We start from the raw sequence: 20,366 nt of genomic DNA, 5'->3' as shown, positions 1-20,366 counted from the left end.
TGCAGCACATTGTCTACATAATTTTGAAATGGTTGTTTTTTAAAACTTTAATAACTTCATATCAAACTATGAAGATATCGTATTTTTTTAATTAAGGGCCATTTGGCTCGAAGTCTTTGTTTTGTTTTGTTTTATTTTGTTTTATTTTATTAATAGGCTGACATATATTTTAGCAATAGGTTTTCCGATACAACTGAAAAGATACAAATGAAAACCTCTATCATTCTATTCATATACTTAGATATAATAGGTAGGTAAAGACGAACTCAAATATAAATGTCATGTTCTTTTTTATAAGTTTGTTTTAATTAATTAGTTGAAGTTTCGAAATGGTTTTTATAAGCCTCCTTACTTGAATAAATATCACGTCAAACACCACGTATGACTTTGACTCTGACTGTAGTAGAATAATGCTTAAAATTAAGCTTGATCCCTTGTCTCAACACAATGTTATAACACAGCTATCATTCGAACGAATCGAATTTTCACTCGGAAAGTGATCAATGCTGCAGTCTCTATGGTTGCATTACTCTATCTCTGTCACACCCAGGTTCACAATAAACCTATGACCGTCAGTTTTTAGTTGTGGAGGCTACGGACTACACAATTCTCATTATTTCTTCGCAGAATGGGAAACAAGGTAGTGACTTTTACGGAGCAACAGCTTGAAGACTACCAGGTACAGTGTTAACAAGATTCTCAAGTGTACTACAATGTACTTACAAAATTCACACTCGCTGAAAATTGTTCGGAACAAAGAGAATATAAAATTACATTGAAATTTCTCTACTGAATTCGGATTCTAAAATATTTATTCCAAATTAGATTTAAATCATTTAACGAGAATCAGAATCCACCAGACATTTTTGAAATTATTCTTATCTCTTTTGTGTATGTTATTTTATAATGAATATTTTAGGCATTAGCATCCATAACATTAAAATTTTAAAGTTGTACTAAACCGACATACAAGTAGCTAAAATAACTGAAAGCGTTACACAATTCATTCATTCATTAAATTCCTGTATCCCCTAGCTGGGGCAGAGGGCATCCACAGTGCATCTCCTTCGCTTCGTCAATGACAGTCCGCCGCCAGGTTTGCTTTCGACGGCCACCTTTGCGTTTTCCTTGTGTGTTCCAATCTAGGACTTGCCTTGTTATATGGTTGGGATCCCTCCGGAGTGTGTGGCCTATCCAGCTCCATTTGCGGCGTTTTATTTGTCCCAATTGGGACTTCATGACAGCGTTATTAAGCTGTTATATTAAATTAAAATTTCATTTTCAATTTCATAATTTTACCTAAACAGGAAGTATTATTGCAAGTGCCAAAATTTCTACCTTTATCTTCTTATATTTACGTTTACTCTATCATATTTATTATAACTTTAGGTCACCCATAGGTAATAATTCAACCATAATTCAGAATGATTCTAAAATATAACATGAATGAGGTTATGTATTCATCAACAGCAGAAGAAATTAGCTCTCGTAAAAATTGTTCAAATTAACGTAAATAATGGTTGAACATTAAATTCTTCTCTACGTAAACTTTCAATATGCCAAAACTTATAACATCCTTTACCCAATATTATTCTTAAAAATAATGGATCTAAAGTTCGAATCCCTTTACGTATTTATGATAAATGAATTTTCATAGTGATCGATCTTCCGTCCCTTGTATTAGATAACCAACATATAAGGGTAATTCCCGAATATGGAAGGAAGATGTATAAAAAAGAAATATTTAACGAGAAAGTTTGGTAAATAAATTTTTCGTATCTCGGCTCTAATGATTTGGATGAAATTTACTACACGGGGGGCTATTGTAGGCGATAAACCAATCTATATAGTGCTTATTTCTGGGAAAACGCGTTTTTACAAGTTTTCACGCCCGTCGGTTTCTAGGTATTTCTTTCTCTCTTTGTTCGCATGAAGGTAAATCTTTTAACTGTTTTGGGTCAACCTTTTTTATGACGCAGCAAACCCGTTAAACCAATCAAGGCTTGGAAACTGAAAATTATTCTAAACGGTTAACATTTATGTACTTCAAGAACCTTTCATTCGGTTTATTATAACACTAACCTAAAGTATGTTTGTTGCATCATTTTACATATTATATTGTAATTGAAATGATTTGTAAATGGATGGAAATGTAAATCTTGATATAAAAGAGTGGCAATGAGTTTCTTGCGACTTCTTCTCATTAGCTCAACCCTTTACGAAGTAGCGGTAGATTCTATAGAAAAATATTTTAAACGTGTCATTTCCGTGACCTACATGAATAAAGTTATTTTGATTTGATTTCAACCGAATTTTACGGTTTTTAGGTATCTTCACCGTTTGTCATCTGGGTGGGTAGTATATAGTGATAGCATTGTTGTTACAGATTGAAGTGCGGTTTCCCAGTCTGTGGCATATTAACAAAGTCATTTATGTTATAGTAACCTTTACCACATAAACGATTTTCTTAAACATTTGTTTTGAATTTCGTAATACACACGTTTTAAACATTTTCTGGAATCTTGTGGTAAAAGAATATACCTACATCGCCACACAAAAGACTTACTAACTAGACTTATGGTTATGACAGTTTCTAACAAATTCACTTATGTGCCTATTTACATCTTCTAATATATAAAATTCTCGTGTCACGGTATGCGGGACCGAACTCCTCCGAAACGGCTTGACCGATTCTCATTAAATTTTGAGTGCATCTTGGGTAGGTCTGAGAATCGGACAACATCTATTTTTCATCCCCCAAAATGTAAAGGGTGATCCACAAGTTTTTTTTTTAATTTTTTTGACATTTTTTTTTAAATTTGTTTGATTATGAGTCAGCATTAAAAATATATACAACTTCAAATTTTCACCCATCTACAATCAACAGTTACTTTTGTATCGCGATTTTAATATCGGCGATACCACTTTTGCTGGGTCAGCTAGTATATGTGTAAGATTATCAAGAATATATTCAGAGGTAATAATATATTTTGTTTTACAACTTTGCACAAACAAAACAACAGATAAATACCGATGATAATTAGTTTTAATCTATCGGTAAAGTTAAATTTATAGCCACTTCCAAGCCTTGAATAATACTTAAATAAATAAAGTTAAATTCTTAATTTGTTAAGGAAAATGGAGTATTGCCTGTATTTTGCTATTGTAGCATTCAGAAAACAACACAATCTTTACTTACTATCACAAATTAGTAGAAATACCAATAAATTATAGCGATTTTGCTATTACGTTCTCTCCCCGAGCATTTCGAGATATTTGGAGAAACCGATGACTCCTAATTATTTCTAATATTTGACATGTTTTATTGTATTTCTTAGAGTATCCCACGTATCTCTTTTATGAATTTATCTTAGCAGTTACATTTTTCACTAGGACTGTACATTCTTCACAAGGAAGGAAATATTGCGGTGAGTTTTGCATTCGTTAGATGACTCTCTTTATCTTATACTACCAACCTTTATTAATTTAAAGCTTAGATCATTAATACGCCTAGATAGACAATGACAGCTGTGAAAACGTCGAAAAAAATTGAGTTTAGAACTGACCTCTATTTTGAACAATTCTCGCACACTAACACAAAGTGTCATACAAATCGTGAGTTTAAGACGAAGCTTATCACGCACACTAAACTAATATTCTGGGCCTGTTTTTATCGGTTGTCTAACAGTAAGAGACTCTATTTAGACGTATAAATTATCTAAGGTTTAAAGTGTGTGTGGATGCATCACTGACCTCTACTATATACCACTGGACTGGCGGCTGTCAAAGTGCCAGTTTGATATTCGCCATTTTGGCGCTGTTGGCCATGTAGCGAGAGTCTGCGGTACTAAAACTAGTGATGATAATCTCAGCAAACATCGATAGATGGTGGGATACTATAAACAAAACAAAAAGTGTGTACTTTATTACGTTGATTGGTGAAGTATAAATAACACGGAAAAGGAACGAAATTAATTCAAATTGCAAAAATAATTCAGAGTATTGTACGTTCCTTTACAGCCATTTGTATTACACCTTAAAATTTGTTCTCTGGACGCTCGCTAGTGGCGCTTCAAATAGGCACAAAAATTTTGCTGTCAAACATATGGAACAGCCTGTCTTGTGGTACTCATACAGGCCAGTGGGATGCCATTACTTAATGGCCATTTACTTAATCAGTAAATCTTGTGGTTTTGTTAATAAATATACAATTTTTTTGATTTTTTAACATACTCGTGTAAGTCATGTTGTTTTGAGTATTTTTGTTAAATCGCTTCACTTATATTGTAATTATAATCATTTGTGAAACGATGAAACTGTAAATATTTATTTAAAAGAATGGCAATTAGTCGTTTTGCCATTCATCTAATAAAATCATCGCCACTTTGAACGATAGCTGACTACATCCGTGCAATAATCTATGGTTTCTCTTTTTTATATAATATATATTATAATGCCTATAGTCTCCCTGACAACCTGTCAACCTGACAGCCCGAAAGACTGAGACCAATTTTGTCTTCTCAATGTGTGCGTTAGTATTCAAAATATTAAGGAGCTAATTCCAAGCGTGGCTGACTATTTACGACTTGTCAAACAAAATTGGATAGAGTAACAATGGATTCGCTTTCTTTTTGTTTCTTGCTGTATCTTCGTTAGAGATCTTTATCTCTCACGCATACGTAATTATCAAGTTATAACTCGTAAAATAATAGTTAATTATTTGATTTCTTCAGAGTGTTCAAGCGCTTCAGGGAGGTAAATCCGGAACGAATCCCAAAAAGCATGACAGCAAACCAAGCACATACTATAGCCGTTCCTGTAGAAGAAATTGAGAAGCTTCCTGAGTTGAAGGTAATGAGAAGAAGTTGCTTAGTAACGAATGTTGCTGAATTGGTTGTCGGCAAAGGACTTGAAATGTTACGTCTAGTACGTTATACTGTCCTGTCAAAGATGACAGATGACAGGTCAACACATAACGAGAACTAGAAATTTGGTATTTATAATATCAGCCAAAGAGGATGTAAATACTACGAAATAAGAGGCGAGACTGCCTTAGGAAAAGTTTAAATTTAGTGCAGTGCAGTGATTTGACATAAGTTTGAAATTGTAGTAATTACAGTATGGCGATTGGCGACGTAGTATAATCCGGCTTAGTCTGAAAGCGAACAGTTGCTTAAAACGTAGTGGATTTCGTATATCTTCATTTTTTACAAGGTTCTATCCGTCATCTGTCAATCTATCAATGACTGCACGTTTCATACAATCGCGTGAATCTCTTTTTTCTTAGAGAGTCAGAAATCCGCAGTTACTTGCGCCCGCTCTTCTCAAGTTGAATAAGTGATTATAAGTCCTATTTTGAATAACTATATATTTCATGAATTTGGAACTGAAGATTGACATCATAAGAACGGATTCGAAATAATCTGAGATTAGAAATGTCACATTGAAATAAGAATATCTCTAATATATAAAATTCTCGCGTCATGGTGTTAAACTTTGAACTCCTCCGAAACGAGTTGACCGATTCTCATGAAATTTTGAGTGCATATTGGGTAGATCTGAGAATCGGACAACATTTATTTTTCATCCCCCTAAATGTTAAGGGTGGTCCACACGAAATTTTATTTTTTATTTTTTTGACCTTTGTTTGATTATGAGTCAGCATTAAAAAATACATACAACTTAAAATTTTCACCCATCTACGATCAACAGTTACTTTTGTATCGCGATTTTAATATCGGCAATACAACGTTTGCTGGGTCAGCTAGTATAATATATAAAAGTATCAACTACACAATACATTAATAGGGTGTTTTGTCGCCAGTCGCTGTCCCCTCTGTTATACGCGGAGGTAAAATTTAATTAAAAACTTACTTTTTGGGTCGTCTCTCTAATACCTACTTATTAAAGAAGTTTTGTTGGAGTTTATTTATGATACAGGGACTGAAAAATAACCAACCACAAGTTAATCAAAAACAAACAATAACGATATATAATAATTTAAAAATTACATTCTTATTGGTATCAGTATTATTTTATAGAAGTGATAACAGCCAGACAGACTGGCACCGTAAGTCAGGCTTCCCTTTCTCTCACGCATATGGCATCGGTTGGCAGGCTCCACCTCTCTCACTCTAACTAACTGATACTTTTTTTTGGATTAAATAATAATACTAATAATGTACATACACAAAATTCTAATGTGCATATTCCAGAATTGTAACTAAGAAAAAAAAATATGTTATAATCACTAAAATTTTATTAATGCTTGTTTGTTTTGCCATATAATTTATTTTTAGGGTTCGACGGATTTTTTTCCGACGTATTTTACAAATATAACTACTATGAAAAAGTATTTTCATTTTTGGATTAGTATATAGTATTGTCGCGTAGCAACGCTTCGACGTGTATGACGAGAATTGTCAAACGTCATATCGTGCAGCAACGTACATGACGAGAGTTGTCAAACATCAAAAAATTGATAATTTCAACAGCTCCGTCAGCAATACTCGTAGCTTTGGCGTAAAAGTGTTTACTTTAGACGCTGTAGACCCGGGTTCGGTACACCTACCAGTGAATGGGTTTTTTTTGGGTTTTGTAAATTAATGGAAATTTCTAGTAAGTTCAGGATCAAATCGAACAGAAAAAAAGGGATGGAAAATGTGTAAACGGGATAAAAATAGTTAAAAGAATTTTCTAGTACAATTTAAATTTAGAGATGGAATGGGAGAATCATTTTCAAAATGGAACAGATCCGGGGGTATATAAGCCGTACTAAGCGTGGCCTTCGGCAGTTCGAGTTCTGATTCGAAAGTGTAAAGAAGAAGAAGAAAAAAAGAAGAAGTAGGTAAAAGTGGAAGTGTTCCAAGAAGCAGAAGATAGAACTTAGAAGAGACTTAGTGTTCGGTGCGGTGTGACGCGTTGAATGTACCGCCGCCCACAAGAGGAAAAGCGGCAGACCGGCGAAGTGCAAGTTCAGAAAAAGTGAACGCAAATAAAGACTAGTTCTTATAAGCGGAGTATTATTTCCAATCCCTGACCCACTCTCGTGTAAGTATATAGGACACTCACAAAAATTTGAATTTCTATTCGTAACAGAATATTCAAAATCAGCTTAGTAGATCCAGAGATAAAGGCCTGCAAATGCCCTTGTGATTCCTCTGGTGTTGCAAGAGAACATTCTCTGGGCGGCGCGGTGATCTCTTAACACCAGTTGGCGTATATATACTCTTTAGTCCTCCTTTTCCATAAAAAAAGATTATCCTCTATAAATTGTGATAATGATTTTAAATGAAAGATAATATTTTCTTTTTTCGTAAATTTTTCAATGATTATATATTATTCTGCGATTCGGGACGGAGGCAAATCCAACAAATTAAAAATCATGAAACCAGTCCAGCCGTTCTCCAGATATAAGTGTTTATTGTGTAATGTATGTTAATTTGTAATTAGAATTTTTATGATGATTTCACCAATAGGTATTATAAACGCTATAGTTTGTAAGGACAAATAGGTCGGATGTATGTATATGATGAATGATAGTAATGCAAAAGTTAAAGGTAGTTACTGCAATATATTCCTATGTGCTCCTAAATTATGTTAAATGATTTATTTCACTCAGCATAAACATGCAGATTTTGCGATTTAAAAACGCCTGCGCAAGTCATTGTATTATAGTCATTGAAAATGCTAATTAACAGAAACTGCAGGCGTGGCGACACAAAATGCCAGCGACCTTGAGCGATATGAGTTCACCGCTGCCGGCCCGCCATCTATGTAACAAAGCAATATATGCGTGTAAAACAGTTTATATGCTTACAATCCTCGTAATTCACTACTACTCTGAATAAATGAATATTATGAGAGAGGTACCAAAAAAATGCGTCACGCCATGACAAAAAACTTGTTTAACTTCAAAGAAAAGTGGAAGTTCTAAAAGGCTCGGCAATGTTAACTATAACCAACAGCAAGCATTAGCAACCTACAAATAAGACTTAAGGATATGAAAACTTGTCTCAAAACACCATGTTTGCGTGTTTTCTGCTTACTCTTCGCCTAATAACCCCTCAAGCCGTCCGGTCACCCGCAAGCCCGTCCCACAATTGAATTAATTATCAAGTTTCAATAAAAATCTATTTAGTACATTTCGTATAAAAGAGCAACAAACATACATCCAGACGTCCATACATCTATACATCCAGACGTCCATACATTCTTAAAAACTTTCGTATTTATAATGTTAGTGGATACTTCTTTCGAAAGCCAGAAGGTAGGGCTGAGATTTTTGTGGTCCATACATCCGGACATGCATACATTCTTACATACTTTCGTATTTATAATATTAGTAGATACTTCTTTAGAAAGCCAGAAGGTAGGGCTGAGATTTTTGTAGTCCATACATCCGGACATGCATACATCCTTACATACTTTCGTATTTATAATATTAGTAGATACTTCTTTAGAAAGCCAGAAGGTAGGGTTGAGATTTTTGTGGTCCATACATCCGGACATGCATACATTCTTACATACTTTCGTATTTATAATATTAGTAGATACTTCTTTAGAAAGGTAGAAAGTAGGGCTGAGATTTTCACAGGGTTGTAAGATTAAGTTTAGTTTGTATCGGTGTACCTATATATTATGTCTGACCTAAATGAACTGTCGTTCTCACTTTTTGCCTCAGTTGGATATGATGTCCGTCACACACAATTGATTTAATATGAATGACGCTATGCTGGGCTATATTTTTGTAATGCTTTACTTTCTCGCGGGAACCCGTCACTTTTATGGGATTTTCAAATTTTATAATACTTACACATTCCTTTACCGCCATATTGTTTACTAAGTAATATAAGTTACTTTACAGTTATTTGTTATCCCACGGGAACTCTTTAATTTTCTGGGATCAAATTTTATTATATAATGTGCATAAGTTTTTGATGTTAAGTCTCATTTGCCCACTTCCACTTATTTCCATATTCCTACTACTCAACAGTAATTCTGTTAACCTTTAAGATCGATACAGCGGCTGTTTTCAATTTAGATAATCATTAATCTCTTCAGTTAAATCGGTTTGAAGATATCTAAGTTCCGTAACGACAAGAACTTCCCAAGTACTAGTTGAACAAAAAGTGACAAGTCAGCAATGAACAGTGTATCGAGTAAGTCGTTATCTGGTAGACATCATTAGGGAACTTTAGTTACAGATCGCCAAGTCTCAGTTACACCACAAGGTTGGATTTTGATCTGTAATCGAATTATACGAATTAAGTTTACAATTTGATGTGTAGCGGTATTTTATCCAATGAGAGTATATTTTCTTAACCGTTACTAAATGCAGTTAGGTATTCATTATTTTCTAGGTAAGCGTGTATCTTCGAGTGTACAAAACGAACGATTATCTTCAGCAACTAATAAAAATCAAGTTACGGACGGATGAATGAACGGATTTTTATGGGGATTACATCAGGGAGAGCAGTTTAGTCCATATTGAGAGATAGGATAGTTTTAATTTCGATTTGGGACCCATCACTATTTTTATTTACAATATTAGTTTTGTATGGATATATTTTCTATGAGAGAATTTATTGACGCATGGTTTGACAGTTCTGTTGTGAAGCAATTTCATCATAACAACAGGGAGCATATTTTTCAAAATAATGATTAAATATAAATATTGATAAATTTATAAGAAACAGTATTTTATTTATTATGTACAGCACATCGTCTGACGGGTGAGCTATTTGTATAATATATACCTATTTGTAGTGAATTATGTATATTATGTTACCCACGTAAGAGCACATTCCTTTACAAAACTCATTGTTTTTATAAAATTTCCTTTATTTAACAATACTTAGAATATAATGTGAAACAATTTAATAGTTTGTAGCGAATAATAATCGATTTGATAGACTTCCAATAGTAACTACCGAAGTCTAAATTATTAAAATTAGGAATGTCCTCGTCATGGCTTCTAATGCAAGGCTCTATGAGTATGAGTAAATGTTGAACCCTGTCCTAAGCATAATTAGTAGAGTCCAGATTTTGCATATATGCATATGCATTTGCATATTTAAACCATCCTCAACGCTCATTGCATATTTTCCGTCAAACTTAGGTAAGATGCATTTACGCCGCGCGTCTTTTGTTTTGGTAGCAGTTTGTGAGAAAAAACAAAGCTGTTATTTGCACTCATTTTTTCCACATACTTGAAAGTATTAAAACGCTTGAAACTCATGGTTTGGCATTGATTGAATCCACCAAACAATGAATCTTACCCGCCAAATGAACGCCACGTTGCCAATGGCTTTGCCGCATAAAAGTTTGAAACCATTTTGAATAAAAATCCAGGCTTTGAATCTCTGTGTCAAATTAATAGTTTTATTTATTCGATGGCAGAATTTTCGCCAGAAAATATAAGTGCTAATATCAGAAAATATATGCACCCAAGTTCAAATTTTGCCCAGTTACAGCCTAGTGGGTGTGGAGCGATTATTTTTGGACTCAAATAATATTTTGAATATTCGAAGACACAATCTTACTACTTAAAATTTGGGACGACAATTGATTGTTGAACCAACGAATACATCAGAACTACCTTTGCTAACATTAAGCAGTCCAAACTCATAAGTAAATCAGCAATACATTTGATACACCAACAATAATATGCAGAGTTCCAATAAAATACTATATTATATATACTTATAACAACAGGAAAAAATCCATCATCTCCATTTTAAGAATAAAAGCATAAAAAGCAATTACTTTTCTTAAAATTGATTCCTGAAGAATTCTTTTTGATGTCATTTCTAATACTACTTATACTACTACCGCTTCGGAAACAAATGGCGCTCTGAGAGAGAAGAAGCGGCGCAAGAAACTCTCTCAGAATTCTTTTATGCGCTCTTTTTAATAAAATATACAATATTGTACTGTCATTGTTATTGCTATAAAATAATCATAATCTAGCTCCAGGCTGTCCGATCACTTGGCAGATTTCACATAATAATATTGAAGTAGGTCCCTAGTTTTAGAGCTCATCAGTGACATTTTTTTGTTAATTTATTTATAGCATTGGTAGCAAGACTATCAGCTCAAACCAAAAAAAAAATAAAAGGAGACTATTTAAATAATTTTCAATATACTCGATTACAAGAAACACCCCCAATAGGTTTATGGGCATAAAAGTTCTTTATGAAGGGTAGACCTCCATTTTATCACAACATATCAGCGACATTATAAAAATCAAAAGTAATTTAAGTACATAAAGCAGAGGAGAGAATGTAGGTAATATACATTCAGGCATCAAATAACTATAAATGGTTTTCATTTCACCCGCAGGAAAACCCATTTAGACGTCGAATCTGCCAGGTATTTTCTCACGACGGCTCCGGAAACCTTACGTTCGAAGATTTCCTAGACATGATGTCGGTTTTCAGCGAGTCGGCTCCGCGGGATATTAAAGCTTGGTATGTTCGTTATTTTAGAAGAGTTTTATAAAAGAAATTCTCTCTCATAAAAGTCTCATACAAGAAATTGAAATTTTTCGTATGTGCCTACAGTATGTTTGTGAAATACGTAACTATCTTGAATTTAATAATGTAATGTTTTATCTCCATTTTATTTTATTTTCCTTTGGTTGGAAAGATAATAGTTGAAATTTAAAATGAATATATAACAATAGAAAATTATATAAAGTAACAAAAATCTTATTTTGCTAATCGGTCCTCGATAAATCTACGGAGTATGAACGAAATATGGCCGTTTAAAGTGGGTCAAAATGGTGGCCAAATGAATCGGTTACAAACAAATTTAAGTACATACAGGTGAAGCTAATAAAAGTCGTGTAAAAATAGTTTTTTAGGGAAGATTATCCCCCTTATTCATAATGGTCCGCTAACTTTAAACAGCCGCTTAGGAGTGTTTTTCTCATTCTGACTTAGGTCAATAGAAGAAGACAGAGTGAGAATTAGCAATGCTTTAAGTTAGCAGACTATTATGAATAAGGGGGTAAATCTATATTTATGTAAATAAGGTTCGTTTACAGAACCTAACTTTTTTTTCTAGGTGGACAATGGCGCAACGGTTTAAAAGTGTTTTTTTATTATGTCCACAATACACTTTTAATAAATAAATATGCAATACATAAAGTTGTTTCATGTAAAAATTGTCGTAATTGATATTATAAAAAATATATTTTATAAGTATAGGGCAATATTTATTCAAAGTAGTAATGACTTTTTTCATGTTTATGATTCAATTATTTTTGAATACTAATAATATACAACTACTATTGTTAAATAATGAAGAGTGTTGAAGTACTATTGGATATTATTCAAAAATTGTGATTGTAATAAATTTTGAAGTGAAACTTCTTTAGAATCGTTGTGATTTCAAACCGAATGCAACGGAAAAAACGACAGGTAAGAGACACAAATACAAAAATGTGTAGGATGAAGCCGGCAAAGAATGAGACAAAAATATGCATACTATTGAAGTGAAAACTTCTTTATCATCGTTGTGATTTGAAAGTCGATGAAACGAAAAAGCGACAGTAAAAAGAGCAGTCACATCAATTCATAATATCATGGGAGATAATGAGATAGGAAGCATAATACAATGTTTTGGTACCAGGCGATCATAGTTAAAAAAGAGATTGTCTTAAGTATGGCGCGAGTATACCTTAATATATTCTGACTCCAAGCGCACAACGTATTACTACATAGACACCAGGAGAACATATTATTATATATATTAGTGGTGGTAGGAATGTCTTTCATAGCGGTTGAAATCATGTGTCATCCTAGCAACACGTACCAAGAATTCATATGCAGTTTAGAGGTTCATGCACCATGCAGGTTTCACTTCTGACATGTGTATTTTGTACGCACGCAATGTTTTTTTTTTATTATTTCAGTTTCTCAGTTAGGTAGAGCCACCGAACAACTACCATTATTATGTTATGATAGTATTTTAATTTTTCTCTTTTCACTTTCCGACTAAAAGTAATTAGCGATGTATTAAGTTTCCTCATGCCTAATAAGCAAAGCGCTGAGATCTTGCTGTAAATTTTTACACTCATCACTGGCAAAGTGTACTTGCAATAGTATAAAAAAACTACTTTTAAAATACCCGACTTAAATAACTCAAAAGTATAAAATAACATAAAAGAGATTTAATTTAATACACCTCTTATGCAAATCTCATACCTTTAATATTAATAAAATACTATTATTTGTATGTGCACCTATTGATAGGGTTGAAGTCGGTGTTGCCCGCTTGGGTTGTTTGGTTCTAGACGAACCTATCCCGCTCAATGGCACGGGTGGCGAGTACATTTGGCCTGCTATTACATTTGGCTTGGCACCGACTTCAAATTCCATACCAACCTCAAAAAAGAAACAAGAATCACAGAAATCGGATCATAAATGTCAGCGTAATCGGTGTATATACATAAAAAAATACCAATCGAATTGAAAACCTCCTCCTTTTCGAAGTCGCCTAAAAATAAATAAGTAGGCCTCCTAATCAGTTTCTCTTGTTTCTTATGATTTTCTAGATAATTTAAGAGTTTCAAATAATCACAATTATTCACTACTTTGACGATTTCTTGGGATAGCGGCCTTAAGCCAGATTCACACAATGGGAGGGTGAAATCGGCCACGGGTAGAGTGTATCGGTTGAGCTTCATAGATAAGATAAGCCATTAATTGCCAATTGCTCGGCAAAATTGCTCCGTTTCCAATTCAATTAGTATAATATCCCATTTCTGATATTCAACATTGATTTATTTCTCTAATTTGTATGAAATAGTTATTTCAATTATTTATCAGAATAAACATACTGAGGGTGTAACCGTGCCTGTTCATTGCGAATTAACCGTAGATTTTCACGGCGAACATAATAATAATATTATTGACACACTCTTACACAAATTATATTTCCCCAAAGGCCCAAACTAGGCATAGCCTGTACTATGGGTGCAAGACAATGATATATTTAATACAATATACTTATTTAAACATACATAAATACAAATAAGCATCCATGACTTGGAAACAAACATTCATATTCATCATATATTCATAGAACCCGGGACCTCAAGGTCAGTAGGCAGGGTCACTAACCACTGGGCTATAGGGGTCGTCATGACATGTTTAGAAAAGCGGCTTTATTTGGACCTCGTTACAGGTACGCGTTTCGTATCTACGACCTGGATGACGACATGTACATCGGGCGCGGGGACCTGCTAGAGGCCGCGCGACTGCTTACGCGGGGGGAACTGCAGCAGACGGAACGAGACGAGATAGTGGCCAGCGTTCTGGATGAGGCAGATGTGGACGGCGATGGGAAACTCTCCTTCATGGACTTCGAACACGTGGTCGTGCGCGCGCCCGACTTCCTTTCGACATTCCATATAAGAGTCTAGTTTTTTTTTTATTAAAATAAGGGACGAGACGAGCAGGACGTTCAGCTAACGGTAATTGTACTGCTCAAGATTGAAATCTAAAAATTTTGAGCGGTACTACAGCTGCGCTCGTCACCTTGAGACAGAAGATGTCAAGTCTCATTTCCCCAGTAATGTCACCTAGATACGGCGCCTTTCACACTGAAACACAGTAATGCTTACACATTACTGCTTCACGGCAGGAATATTCACCACTGTGGTACCCATAATCGAGCCGGCATTCGGTGCAAAGGAGCCACCCACTGGTGAAACTGGTGAATTTTCATTCAAATCCTATATTCAATAAGTAGCCCTAATATACAAGCTTTTATTGAAGGGTATACATTCAAAATAAATTTAAATGACTTGGGTGTGGTTTGCCCGCGTGGGAATCCATTTCACCCCAATACCAAGTAAAAGAGAAAACAAGAGTGTAAAAAAAAGCCGAAAAAAATAACATAAGAGCCCAATGAAATTGTTTTACTATTCGTGATAATATTAATCAATTGAGTGAAAATATTTTCTTATAAATTTTTAGTAAATAGACTGTACCAAACCTATTTTGAAGTTCATAACTATTATGTTGCATTATGTTCTGGTTATGTTGTAATAGTCGTGGTTGTAGTAAGTAATAAATTAAACGTCAAGAAAATGTAACTGAATTCTGTTTGTTGTGACTGACTGTGTTGTTTTTTCTCTATCGAGAAAATGAATTATAAGTATTTACAAGTATAAATAGGTACAGAGACTTATAAAACAGTATATCGAGATTACCAGAATCTCGGTCATCTAGTAGATAAAACCAAATTTGTTTGGAAGAAACTGGGCGTCATAAATAGAGCACGTCAATACTTCAAGCCCACATTCTAGCGCTCTACAAACCGCAGGTCCTGCCACATATGGAGTATTGCTGGTGTACCTGACGCTCCCATTATCAGGTCGAACCATTTGAACAGTGAACAACTAGATCACTTGGCTTTGGAAGTGTTCCGAAGAGCTGTTTGGCCAGATTCCTTCCGCACGACACGCCACAAATTAGCTTATTATTCCCATCATCTGAATTCCAGGACGATACGACATGGGTACCTTCAAAAAAGCGCGTACCTATCTACACATTTCTAAAAGACCACCAACCAGGGGCGTGCATTGGCTTTCTAACAAGGTAGGCACTGTGGATCCAACTAGTCGTAATTGAGCTTTGGAATAAGCAAAATTGCTTACCGCAGGTATTTAGTATCAAGTGTAAGGAAAAAATTTATGAGTGGGTTTTCAATAGAAGTTTGGTAATAAAATAACGGAGCCAAATTAAACTAAATTAACTTTAACACTGATGCTATATTTATTTAGGTACTTAACGAAGTAGGCACTGCCCTAATTAATTATTGATTAATCTGGTGTTGCAGGAGAATGTGGGTGGCGGTGATCAATTAACAGCAGGTGACACGTACACTCGTTTGTCCTCCTCTTCCATAGAAAAAATCGCTATAAGGCGGTATTGTTAAACACGGCCGTGTGTTTTGGGTAGTAGACCTGTAGATTCCGTTTCCTACTGAATGTGTGCCATTTTTATTTTGAACCCTAAGATCGTTTAGATATATTTCAGTCAATAGATCCAACGAGCGCTGACAACTGAAATATAAACGATCGTCATATATAAAAATTTATAAAAAAATACCTCAAAATAGAGATATTTTCCCCTCCACCAGGCGCAATAATTCACAGCCTTCACTCGATGTAACAAGTTCTTTGATTCATAACCTTTCGAGTCATACAATTAAACTTTGGACGTGAATGATTGATATGTAACTGCAACACCAAACTATAGTATTCATATAGTTTGTTATAATAACGTTTCTGGTTTATCTCTCACTATTGAATCAAATTTAAAGACATATTTACGTAAATTATTAAAGGTAGTTCTAATGACATTGCATTTTATAAGTAGATATCTGGATCCAGAATTAGCTCCTCATATAGGAACTATATATACATCACATAAAAATACAACCACGAAATTTTAAATACACATTACTTATCATACAATCATTTAATTTATTTTTACAATAAGTTGCTCTTTAATTAAAATTACATATTAATTTTATATAATATATTACTGTATTACATAATCAAATGAAATGAAGCGAGTTTTTGGGACTTCTTTGCTAACGCTATGTCGATAGCTTCAATAATTATTAATAACCTGGTCTTACAATTGCCGTTTTTATCTTGACACAAGTGGGAAGAGGCGGTGTGGTGGTTTAAGAGGATGCTTGCCGACGATCATCATTAAGCTATCAAAAAGTCACCACGAAATTTTGTGTTTGTGTAAGATACAGATTAGATGTCATAGCTAAGCTAAGAACAAAAAAGACCGATTTAAGATTTTTTCTTAAATGCGATATCTGCGTGAACCACCGATAGTAGGTTAGTTAATGGAAAAAGGGCACGCCACGGTTTCTGGACAGGGAATAACGAAGTTACTACGAAGTAAAACTCGACTTCGTTGTATCCATAGGTCGCTGGTTTTTAACCGGCTCGAAGGACCATACGCAAGCATGTTTAATAAAATGCTTGTGTATTGTATTACTTAATAAAAGCAAAACAATGGTAACCATACTTGCTTGGTTTAATATTCTTTCTACAGTCGCAATCAAAGAGGATGTAAACACTACGTAAGAAGATGCGGGACTGCGTAAGAAAAAGTATAAATTTAGTTTAGTATGAAACGTGCATTGATTTGAAATAAGTTTGAAATAGGTAACTGTAATTGGGCGACAAAGTATAATCTGGCTTAGTTTGAAAGCAAACAGTTGCTTTTAACGTAGTGGATTTCGGCTATGTCCGTATTTTACAAGATTATAGCCGTTATCTGTCATTCTATCAACTACTGCATGTTTCATACAATCGATTGAATGACTTTTTTCTTAGAGAGTTTCGCTAGGCTGGTCGCCATCTTATGATCCCAATGCACAGAAACATAGACCATCATCTGGCCACAGATTACATTATAATTATGACTTACATAGATATGTTACTTCTCCCTCTTTATTCTTATTAAAATAAGGTATATATTAATTATTTATGTCTGTAACATAATCCATGTGATATGAGGGTCTCACATCTCTGTTAGACCTTCTCAATTGAACTGGAGGAGTAGGAGGTTTCATGACAGATGTTGGTTGGACTGATAATTGTTCAGGCAACAACTTGAGACCACATTGGTTGTGTATTCATACTGCCATTTACTGGACCCTGATCTATTTTGATAAACCATGTTCTGCTGGTTTTAAGATTTCCAATAATCTTTGATAGTTACTAATCGGGGATTTTTATTTATTTCGATAATGGTGGCTGGTTTCCATATATTGCTACGCTCATTTTCTTTGAATACTACCTTCTGTTCTTCCTTAAATATGTGAGTCCTAAGACTTGTATGTTGGTCATAATATAATTAGTTTTTATTGTATTTCCTGCTAATATAGTTCTGATTTCAGGATGTAATTTTGGTTTTAACAATGTATTTTTGACTGGGAGTTTTGTGAGCCATAATCTATTAACAATTGAGTTGGTGGAGATTGAGACCAACAAATGGAGATGTGCCATGTATTATATTACTTAATTAAAGTAAAACAACCATTGCTTGAGCTTGGTTGAATATACTTTCTACAATCGCCATCTTATGATCCCAATGCACAGAAAGATAAACCATCATCTGGCCACATTATAATGATGACTAACATAGATGTTACAGCTTGGGAATTAGAAATTGCACCACACTCCAAGTGTACAACACTTAAAAATAATATCTGGAGCTTTGTCTGCAAAAAATAGTACAACTCGTGGCAGCCGTTTGACATATGGTAGACTTTTTTTTTATATTGATATGTTCTTTAGTACTATAGAATATTTTTTATTCTATCATCAAGTTTCCGCAGCGCACAAAATGACAGATTTTTTTATGACTAATTTTTTCACAACTTCGGTTATAATATTATTGAATTTTTATCAGATCCCTATTTTTTAAATGTTATATAACATTTATCATTAGGCTATATAGCCTATGGCACTCAGTGAAGATGCAGCTAATGGTGACAGAATTTTTGAAATCGGTCCAGTAGTTTTTGTGTGATACAATTACAAACATACATGCAAAAACACAAATGTTTCCTCTTTATAATATTAGCTTAGATTAGATAACTACAACAATATATCAAATACTGAACATTTAAACTAAATACCTTTGGAGAGAGAGATAGACAGAAATAAAAGAGACCCTTTTGAAGAATAAATTGATGTTATAAGTTTTGGATTTAATAAATAAAAAATATAAGAATATTCTCTTTTTTTTATTTATTTTAATAACCTAAAAATGTGCTTACAAGAATGTTAAGTGTAGTTATTGTTGGTAAGTGTATGTAAAGTCGTGTCCGTAATCCAAGGTTTTCGTACCGTTGGTCACTTGGTTAGGGGGTAAGAGGCAGAGGAACATTAACATGAAACATCTGGTCGGCCCCAATTGTCAACCACACCTGACCGCGGTACCCCCTGCTGGAAAAAGACGAGGCTCTGGCGACCGACCAATGGCGGTATATCCATAAACTAGGCTGAGCAACCTGCTGGTGAGGTTTCAATGACCTTGGGGTCTCATAAACCATAGAAAATCTGGTGCAGAAGGCAAGGCGAAACCATTGCACTAATTTCCCAATAAATCTGTATGAAAAATAACACTTAATGACCAGAAGGTCGAGGATCAAAAACATTGAGAAAATAATGATAGCGGCCTATGTCGACATTTCACATTTTCCAAGCATTGTTAAACAAAATATTGGAATTTGGAAGCACAAAACAACAGTTGACAATCATTGCCTGTCACTGTCAGCTGTCATTCAATAGTCAATGTCATTACGACACGAATTATAGCTTTTATTCCACTATTTTTTGGAGAGTTTGGCTCGCACGTTCCGTCCATTTGCCGACTTTTCAATCCGACGATTCCCGCCCTTCTTTAAAGGATTATTTTTAAATGACAGCGTACAATAACCGATAAGCAAAAAAAGTTTGGCAGTTGTAGAGTACGAGTGTACGTAGCCGAAGTATTAAGTGAAGACTTTTCGTTTTGAAATTGTAATCATATATAAAAATTTCAATTTATTTTTAAGACTAATATGAATATTATATTTATCAAACAAGAACACTATTTCAACAATGCACAGTAAAATATTATACATATTGAACTTTTTCACTAAATCCATTCGATTTCAGTTATATACAAAGCACTAATGTTCTACAATACGTCAGCTATATAGCTACAGATAACTGGTAGCTATATAGCAGTATATAAATACTGCTTGCATTTGGGTGACGTAATTAATTCACCCGTCCAAAAAGTGTCTAATTTATATAAATACAATATATTTATATAATTTTTTTAATTATTCTGTTGAATAACTGCGGAGGTGGAAGCAGCAGTGTCCTTTATTCAGGATTGGGATACGGTGTGGTTAGCGTTGAGCCATGTTTCATACGTAAGGACAATATTTGACCCATCTTGATTTTTTTCACCTCTCTTATAAAGTCACATCGTGCCAAAGCAACATCAGTGGCCAGTGCGATCCGTTAATTTTTTTTATCTGATTTTTTATACGACCACCCAAATTTTTTTTGATAAAAAAATAGATCACTTCTTTCCAAAGAAACAAGAAAGTTGTAATTTCTTTTTTCAAATTGTAGTATCATATACATGAAATGCATTCGCGTCAAAATCATCAACTGCTGTCACATCACGAGCATGGAATTTTATATTATAATGTTAATATTTTACTTTATTGGTTTCAACCTTTAAATTTTGTCTTCGAATTTCATTAAATTTGATCTTCCTGATTGAATAATGAATAATGTTACTATGCATTAATTATTT

The 20,366-nt window shown here is 34.1% G+C and overlaps 1 protein-coding gene across 1 annotated transcript; it reads left to right on the top strand.

Moving 5' to 3' along the window:
- Positions 1 to 597: 597 nt before the first annotated feature.
- Positions 598 to 15,085, top strand: LOC126976430 (calcium and integrin-binding family member 3). The gene is made up of 5 exons (XM_050824760.1): positions 598 to 679; positions 3,394 to 3,428; positions 4,734 to 4,851; positions 11,344 to 11,471; positions 14,194 to 15,085. The coding sequence occupies exons 1-5, from the start codon at positions 629 to 631 to the stop codon at positions 14,429 to 14,431; spliced, it is 570 nt and encodes a 189-aa protein (XP_050680717.1). The 5' UTR covers positions 598 to 628; the 3' UTR covers positions 14,432 to 15,085.
- Positions 15,086 to 20,366: the final 5,281 nt, after the last annotated feature.

The sequence above is a fragment of the Leptidea sinapis genome, chromosome 40 (genome assembly GCF_905404315.1).
Source record: "Leptidea sinapis chromosome 40, ilLepSina1.1, whole genome shotgun sequence".
In the NCBI taxonomy this organism is placed as follows: Eukaryota; Metazoa; Arthropoda; class Insecta; order Lepidoptera; family Pieridae; genus Leptidea; species Leptidea sinapis.
The sequence above is the reverse complement of the archived record's forward strand: the minus strand, read 5'-3'. Positions and strand labels throughout refer to the sequence as shown.